General features: G+C 46.0%; 1 protein-coding gene across 2 annotated transcripts; it reads right to left on the bottom strand.

Annotated features, from left to right (window-relative positions):
• Positions 1-368: 368 nt before the first annotated feature.
• On the bottom strand, positions 369-7,571 carry atxn1l (ataxin 1-like). 2 transcript variants are annotated; one of them, XR_006838318.1, is made up of 4 exons: positions 7,450-7,571; positions 4,627-5,771; positions 2,163-4,146; positions 369-2,128 (listed from the first exon to the last, which is right to left on the bottom strand). XR_006838318.1 is itself a non-coding variant. In XM_046345058.1 (3 exons), the coding sequence occupies exons 2-3, from the start codon at positions 5,632-5,634 to the stop codon at positions 2,710-2,712; spliced, it is 2,445 nt and encodes an 814-aa protein (XP_046201014.1). In that variant the 5' UTR covers positions 5,635-5,771; positions 7,450-7,571; the 3' UTR covers positions 369-2,709. The 2 variants fall into 2 exon arrangements, 1 of the variants encoding a protein (XP_046201014.1); XM_046345058.1 differs by having other exon boundaries at positions 369-4,146.
• Between the last annotated feature and the right edge of the window lie 1,549 nt (positions 7,572-9,120).

Raw genomic sequence — 9,120 nt, 5'->3', positions numbered from 1 at the left:
ACCATATAGGGAAACCATATAGGGTAACCATATAGGGTAACCATATAGGGTAACCATATAGGGTAACCATATAAAACCATATAGGGTAACCATATAGGTTAACCATATAGGGTAACCATATAAAACCATATAGGTTAACCATATAGGTTAACCATATAGGGTAACCATATAGGTTAACCATATAGGGTAACCATATAGGGTAACTATATAAGGTAACCATATAGGGTAACCATATAGGTTAACCATATAGGGTAACTATATAAGGTAACCATATAGGGAAACCATATAGGGTAAAACCATATAAAACCATATAGGGAAACCATATAAAACCATATAGGGAAACCATATTGGGTAACCATATAGGGAAACTATATAAAACAATATAGGGTAACCATTAAAAAAAACATATAGGGTAACCATATAAAACCATATTGGGTAACCATATAGGCAAACTATATAAAACCATATAGGGTAACCATAAAAAAACCATATAGGGTAACCATAAAAAAACCATATTGGGTAACCATATAGGGAAACTATATAAAACCATATAGGGTAACCATAAAAAAACCATATAGGGTAACCATAAAAAAACCATATAGGGTAACCATAAAAAAACCATATAGGGTAACCATATAAAACCATAATGAATACTATCCGTGAGGATCAGAGCCTGAACCACCAGTCCATCAGAAATGAGACTATTCTCTCCAGAGGAAATGCCTGGTTTTTGAAAACAAATTATTTTCAAAAGACATGCTTTGATTGTGAATCTGTAATAACCATACAAAGAACAAAACATTTCAGAGACAAATTGTGCATCACCTTTGAAAAGCAGGAACGTTTCAGGTCAGGGTTAAAGATAGTATTAGTCTGATACGCAAGATTTTAATATAAAAACAATAACAAAATACACAGAAAAGCCAAAAGAAACAGAAAAGCCACTATTGCTTTGATTTTGGTAACTGAGCAAGGATTGACTAGACTCATATACCCATTTCACACAGTCGTGTAAGCTGACCTGGCCAGATAACATATCTAGTGCCATCCTGCTTTTAAACGAGCAGAGGCACATAGCTAGCTAACCATGAACAACCTAAACCAGACTGGGAAATGGCAGGATAACCTTACACCAATTATATATACTGGAAAGCAAGCCAAAAGATCCCCCCAGTTTGTGTTGAGACAATAGTGTGAAAAAGGTATGAAGCAGGGCCAACTCCATCCCCTCCAACACACACAGGGCTCCCCCTCATAGGCCCAGCTGAACTGAAGAGATTCTATGGGGGCCAACATGGCTCTATGGGGGCAGGGTCCCACTCTTTGGCCCTCACCGTCCATGACGGGCTGCAGCCAGTACTGCTCCATGCAGGCTTCATTCCCACAGGCGACATTAGTGGAGCAGCCCGTGCCTCCAGTAGTGGTACCTACAAATACAGTGACAGTAAACAGTCACCAGTCAGGCAGAGGAATGCCGAGAGGTATAGCACGCAGGAAGGGCTGCATTCGGGAAGATGAGTGTTGTTTTGTCTTGTGGTCACTGATAATCACTATGATACTGGAATGAGCGGTTTCCTAGGTTCTGATTGGTTGATTGAAGGAGCTGATTGAAAGACCTCTAAGGCTGCCTGCCCTCCTCTCAGACCCTATCTCAGCAGACTGGGCCCTACGAGGAGAGGCAGGGAGATGAGGGAGAGTGTCTGTTCCTTAGTAGAAGTCCTCTGCTCCTACTAGAGAAGCACACTAAGTTACGATGACACACATCAAGAGTCTGCATCAAGAGAACCAACATCATTAGAGGGAAAAGCATATATGTGCCAATGCCAGCAATTCAGCACCGCAAGTGCACCTTTAGTCTTTTTGGGAGAACGCTTTTGAAGGTAACAGACCAAAATAGAAATGTGGGGGGAGAGAGAGCATAATAGGATAGCTATGTTCTTGTCACTGTGTCAGACCCTGTTGTCTGTCTACCAGACATGAGCTATATATTCTCCCCAGTCTTGGGTTTCCAGAGGAGATGGTTTGGTCAAAGAAGAGAGAAAGTCCAGTGAATGTGATCACCTCTGATAAGGATGGTTCTGAGGGTTGGTTCACCTCTGATAAGGATGGTTCTGAGGGGTTGGTTCACCTCTGATAAGGATGGTTCTGAGAGGTTGGTTCACCTCTGATAAGGATGGTTCTGAGAGGTTGGTTCACCTCTGATAAGGATGGTTCTGAGAGGTTGGTTCACCTCCGATAAGGATGGTTCTGAGAGGTTGGTTCACCTCCGATAAGGATGGTTCTGAGAGGTTGGTTCACCTCCGATAAGGATGGTTCTGAGAGGTTGGTTCACCTCCGATAAGGATGGTTCTGAGAGGTTGGTTGGGCGGAAGGAAGATGCAGTCTGAAGACTTTGGTAGGTGATTCACCAGCTACAAACACTCCCTGCTTTTGCATCCGCGCTCCCTGTCAGCTTGGGAGAGCAGAGACCTAATCTCCTGATCACTGGACCAGGAGCTGTCCTGACTGACTAACAGGCAAATAGAGCAGACCTGACCAGCCACCAGACCAGGTAATTCCCCTGAAAACAAAGAACTTGTAATTTTATTAGGTGTGCAAAATATCAAACATTCAGAGGCTACATTCCCACTCTTTTTCCCCTTTTCCACCTCTCTGCTGCTTTCACTCCTCTGACAGTCTCTTCTGTGGTGTGGACTGCCATGGTTGGTGCTACTTCCCAGCATTAGAGCGCCCCTCGATGGACAGTTTGACCTCCTGTGGGATGAAGGAGGGTCGAGAGGAGCCGGAGGGGCCCAGCTGAGAGTGCGCCCCTTCCTCTACCTTCATGTACCTCTGAAGGCCGGGGGCGGACCAGCGCCTCTGAGACGCGCTCGACACTGTCGACACCACTCCCAACCCCGCCCCTGGGCGAGCAGAACCCTCCGTGTGCAAATAGTAACTGCTCTGGCTCCTAGTTTGCTCTGCTGAAGTCCTATTTGGTCTGGTGGGCATCTCACTCTGCACAACACCCCCTAGTTGCATGGGCTCCTCTTTATCCCCCCTCTCCCTCTCCCTGTGGACGCGTTCCATCCTGAAGTGAGGCTGTGGCCTGGGCTGCTGGGGGGCAGGGGGCCCCATGGACTGGCTGATGGCCCCTGATGTGGAGTTGACTTTGGTGGAAGTCCTGGCTTGGGTCTGCTGCTGCTGTTGTTGTTGTTGTTGTTGTTGCTGCTGCTGTTGTTGTTGCTGCTGCTGCAGGGGCTGTTTCTGTTGCTGGGGCTGTTTCTGTTGCTGGGGCGGCTGCTGCAGAGTGATGGACACACACACGTCTCCTACCTGCAAGTGGTGGCAGGCCAGGCCATAGAGCTGGGCCGTGCGCTCTGGGCTGCAGGAGGACCAGCCCTGGCCAAACACAAAGAAGGGGTGTTCCGGGGGCACGTCGATGGTCACCTTGCTCTGCTGCTCGCCAACTGTGAAGTGCAGCGCCACCAGGCCGGTTCTCTGCTGACTGGTCCTGATGTCCACTACCATGCTGGAGTCGATCTTCAGCCCCCCGCTCACCTCAGCACTCCTCACAAAATCCTGAGTCTGCAGGTCCTCTACACGCTTCAGCTCCCCCGTGGCCAGCTGGATGATGGCCCCCTTCATGAAATGGGAGGGATTGGAGGGGGCAGTGTTGGGCGCCGGGGCCAGGGCCTGTGTGAGGGCTGCCGCGACTGGAACAGAAATAGGCTGCTGCTCCACGGCAGCCAGTTCCACCACAGCCCTGTCTAGGAAGCTGGAGACTCTGGCTGGAGACTCAGAGGCTTTAGAGTAGGTGGTGGGGGAGGCCATGGTGACAGCAGAGGTGTCGTCATTGGTCCGGCTGGGGTAGTGCTGGGGTGGCTGTTGATGTTGATGATAGTCTAAGGGGACCAGGACTGTCTGTCCATTGGCCAAGATGACCGCGTGGCCTGGCTGCCCTGCCTGCTGTTGATGGGCCGTCACCCTGGGGTCTCCATACACCACAGGGTGGATCGCGTATGCTGTCCGGCCAGTACTCTCCCCATGAGCCTCTCTGCCTCTCTGGGAGCCCTGGGATAGGTTCAGGGGACCAAAGGACACCTCTTTGCGCCCTCCACTCACACCTTGGACAGGAGAGGCTAGGCGACCAACAACCTGCTGAACCTTGAGGATGACAAAAGACACATCTTAACACATTTCAATCAACATTTTCAGATTTAAAATGTAATAAATGGTTGTGTCTGAGAAAAAAAGACTTGAGTTTTGTCCTCCTGTACCTCCTCTCAACCACCATTATTAAGCCTCAGAAAGAAGTGGTTTCCTATCAACTCTAGTCGAGACCACAAGCCAGAGCATTTTTAGTCTTTCCTTGAAGCAGCAGGCAGTGTGTGGATGTGACTGGTTGCCCAATGATCAGCACACACTCAAGTAATAAAGGAAGGAAGTGGAGGTGAACATGGATATTGTGCAACTGTCACAGCAGACACTGTAAAAAGTCAAGTGCACTAAATAAAGTCTGAATTTTGGACAATTCAAAATCAAATCAAAACTCTCCTTATTCGAAAACCATTTGAAAATAAAACATTTATTTAAAATAAGTAAATACGTGCATGTAAGTTACTACAACAAAACCTTGAGTCTTACCTCCAGGTCAGTGTCTGGGGTGCTGCGCTGCCCAGGCGAAGCCCTCTCGTCCAGCCTGCGGCTCTTCAGGCTTCTGTCCTGTGAGTGCTCCAGTGCTACAGAGGCAGATGCTGCCTGCAGCAACCTTGCATTCCTGGCGTTGTAGACGGAGTCCTGGAGCATCTCCCTGGCTGCCTGCTCCCTCTCCCCTCCATTCACCTCCCTATCCGTCTCCTGCTCCCCGCTGTAGGGGTCCCTGGGGGCAGGCGCAGCCCTGGTGCCCTGAGGATGGTAAAAGACAGGCACTCCCCGAGGACTGAGCTCTGCGGCGGGCAGCGGGCCCAGGTGCTGCTGGTGCTGGGCAGCCTGTTCCGAGGTCAGCATCAGCGGGACCCCTCCAGATGACCCCACTTTGGCAAAGGCATGGGCAGATACATGGGGCTGGGTAGGAGGGGAGACCACCCCCTCCTGGATGACTGACTGGTAGGGGACCAGGTGGGGCTGGGAGAGGGCAACTGAGGGAGAGATCAGGGTGCTGGGAACAAAGCCAGGGGGGACTGCATAAGGGACTGCACCATATGGAGAGACAAACTGGAAAGATGAGTGGGGGATCTGGGCATAGCCTAGAGGGGGATAGGAGATACCTGGATGATGCTGTAGGAGAGATGAGGGGACAGTGTAAGCTGGAGAGATATGGCTTAACACTGGGTGTAGATTGGTCTGGGAGTAGGAGACAGAGGGGAGAGCCACCCTATAGAGCATGCTGTACTGGTCAACAGGCAGCCCTTGGAGGCCCTCAGCACTCTCTACTCCATAGTGTAGACCAGGCTGAGCATGCAGCCACTCCTCTGCTGTGCCACCTCCCTGAGTGTCACTACTGACCCCTGAGCTCTGAGTGGAGGGCACTTCCTCCCCCCCTCCCACCCCACATCCTGCCCCACCAGTAGCACTACTGCTACTGGTGCTGTTGTTAAGATCCCTCTTCTTGGGAGGCAGGCACTCCTGATTGCGCTCGTGACCCGGCTTCATGGCGGTGCCGTGTGGTCTTGTCTGGGCGTGAAATGCTCTTTACTGTGCAGCACGGGGAGTGGAGCCCGTTGGCCAGGCAGTCAGCACCACAGGAACCAGCTCTGAGAACCTGCAGCTGACCTCATCCACCGCCTCACCTAGAAACACAGAGAGAGACAGTGTGACCAGCCACCAGACGACCCCAACGATTCACCTTAACATACTACATCAACACATACTAGACCCACGTCACAAGCCAGGCTTAGAGTGCCAAGATGTTTGAGAGAGATAGTAGGAAATGAAAGGAAACTTGTATTTTCAGACCTAGACACAGGAGATCCACAAAATGATGGACACAAACAAACAGAATTTCAGTTAAAGATGCACTATGCAGAAATCGCTCTGCAATTTAATGATTGCTAAAATTCTAATAGTTCGCCTGATTTCAGTTTGGTGACAAAACAAGCAAGTATAGTGTAGAGAATCATTGTACCTTCTAAACCGCTTTGAAGTATATTTTCCATAACCAAAAATACAGTATATTCAGCTGTTTGAAGCTGGTGTACAAAACCTAAAGTAAAAGACGCAAAAACAAATAGAAATAGCGCACATAGAACACATCTACCGCTTCTTAGACTTGCTTTCAATGAGAATGACAGATCTATAACACACATCTAAGTGAATTTTGTCAGGTCGCCCAAAAAGCTACATATTGCAGCTTTTAACTCTGGATATTATTTCCTTGAATAATTAGGCCTATTTGCCATCATGTGATGACAGAGAAAACCAACAGTACCATAAAGATCAGGCACACACTTCAACTCATTTATGGTCTACGCCATATTGCTTTCTCCCCATGGCAACAAGTTGTTACAGGCTGAACTGTATGACATAGTGAATCACAGCACAAGAGGAAGAGGGGGAGTGAGTAAGAGAGTAATGGAGAGACTTCTCTACACCTCAGCTGCTGCAACCAGAAATGCTTTCAGATTACTCAGAACCATTTTTTTCAGCTAGCCTAATTATATCGTCTTGTCCCATGACACGGCTGTGTATTTTCTCCAGAGTCAATTGGATTATTAGTAGGAAGCCAGGCGAGGGAAACGTAAGGGTGAAGACAGATGAGATTGTTAAACACCTACACAACAAACCCTCTTCCACCCACACCCTCCCTTTCTTTATAAAACCTTATATAAAACGTGCTAAATGACCAACATTCATATCACATGCCTCACTTTCCATGTTAAGAGGAGCGCAGGACACTTGATATTTTCAAATTTAGTGCCCACATTTCCCCCAATGTATCCTCCTACAGTAGGCCTATTTGGTGAAGGATGCTGTTGTCATCTTCTTTGAATAGGAGCAATGATCTCAAGGCATAGATCATGTTGTCATTCGCAACGTAAAATATTGGACAAACTGCACTATAACTTAACATGTTCACATCTGATATCAAATTGATTAAGCTCTCTTGATAGTTCTATAGCTAAAACTGAAATTTGAGGTGGGAGTAAAAAGTAGCAATCTAGTTGGGTGTTTCCTCATGTCATTCAAACAAGCTTGAGAATACTCATACTGGCTACAAAACATGAACAAATAATTGGATGACAATTACCTACGGTTGTGTGCACAGTTAGAAAAGTAAACTTTCGTGGGATGAAAATAATAGTGAAGTGAGAAGGCCAGGCAACGTCAGATTTTATGGCTTGACATCAGCGAACACTAGTAATGGCTTGCTTGCTAGCTAGCTAGCTGGATTGCCATTTATCACCTGTTATTATCGGTCAAATATAGTATCTCCAGACGCCACGACTTCCTGACTTCTCGTGCACTTACCTCCAAATATCATTGTGGATATGCCTCGACTGCCTTCAGCTTTCAGAACAGTTAATATGATAAAGAAATATGGATGAAATCAGGGCTGATTAGTCGAGCCCATTTCAGAGGCCAGCAGACGAAAACCCAGTGGCGCTCCTAGATGACGTCATACATAGTAAATTCGATTTCCTGGAAGATTTTGAGGTATATAAATCTGATAATTTTCATAAATTTGAGCTTCATAGCCAATAAAAAAATACGCATGTTTACCTTCTGCTAGGAATACTTGATTTGCCATTTCCCCCCCCGAATGTCTGCATGCACAGTTATCTATTTCCCTATAGAACACACATTGCCTTGTTCCTCTCTAAATGGCAATCCTCAGGCAATGAAAACAGGTGGTATTTTAGCTATTATGTGTATCTCCTTGAGATTCGTTAGGTGCTTGAAATACGAATGCATTAATTTCTCAGATTTACAGTACCGGTATTTTATTGTGACGTGTTGTTTTTGCAATTTTCCCGGTTGATGCTCCCGAATTTACAGCAGGGGGTGCTGGTGGCATGCTTATTGATATACGTTAGTGTACAGTAGCTTTGCATTTTCTTATCCATACACTGAATGTAGTATGATCTGGTTTGAATGTAATCAGACCTGTTTATAGCATGGTTAATATTAATTTGAATAGCATGTGCATATTTTCAGTTTCCCTCAAATCTGTGTTGCAGACATTGCTAATCGTCTCATTTTGACAGCTTCACAATCCAGCCCAGTCACAAGCGTTGCAGCCATTTTATTGGATGTCTGTGAAATACTGAGTACAGGAATTTTCACATACATCTCCTCCCCTCCATAACAAAAAAAACAACTTCAGAAATTGTTAGCATTTTTATTTGCTCTAAACTCTTTAACATTGACATTTGGCCTTACAGCTGTGATCCCCTGTGGTCAGAGTGTTGACAGTGCTTTTGCACTCCAGAACCCTCAATTTTCCTACAAGTGTTCTGCAAGCATTAAATGTACATCTCCAACTTGACCTAACACATTGACACTCCACAGAGCACAAATGTACAACATAACATTAATCCCAACATGGTACTTCAGATCAAGCACTTAAATTTGGCTTCCAGATGCAGCTTTTGAAGTACTCAATCTCTCTTAATGTCATTACTCTGGGTGTAACAACATGCATAGCAGAATAAGTGATAGAAGTGAACCGGTACATTGAACACAGTAAGTAACCCAAATTTCCATCTAAAAATGAATTTCCTACATTCCTGTTTTAGACCATGTGCATTACTGAATAAATATGTGCGCTGTTGATCAATATCAAATTGTGTCAAATGAAGAGCACAATTGTTATACAATAACTGCTGAGTGCACCAATGCTGTGAATTAGTGGTAAACTAAAACAAGGGCTGTGCATTAATGGAATATAAACTAGAAGTTGGGGCTAAAAAACAGTGAGTACCATAATTAGAAAATTGTAAAATAAGTCATTTCAAGCAATAAAACTGTACATTATTTGTCAATATTATTTTCACCTTCTCAGAATTCAAACAACAATCACCATTACCAGTAGTTATTTCATACAGCTTCACTTCATATTTGGGATTTGTCTTGTTAATATCAGGTGAAGGAGCAATGAGGGCTCAATAGAGAAAACAGATTCCAACTGTTTACATGTCT

Source organism: Oncorhynchus gorbuscha, linkage group LG04 (assembly GCF_021184085.1).
Source record: "Oncorhynchus gorbuscha isolate QuinsamMale2020 ecotype Even-year linkage group LG04, OgorEven_v1.0, whole genome shotgun sequence".
Lineage (NCBI taxonomy): Eukaryota > Metazoa > Chordata > Actinopteri > Salmoniformes > Salmonidae > Oncorhynchus > Oncorhynchus gorbuscha.
This window is presented reverse-complemented; position numbering and strand designations above follow the sequence as displayed.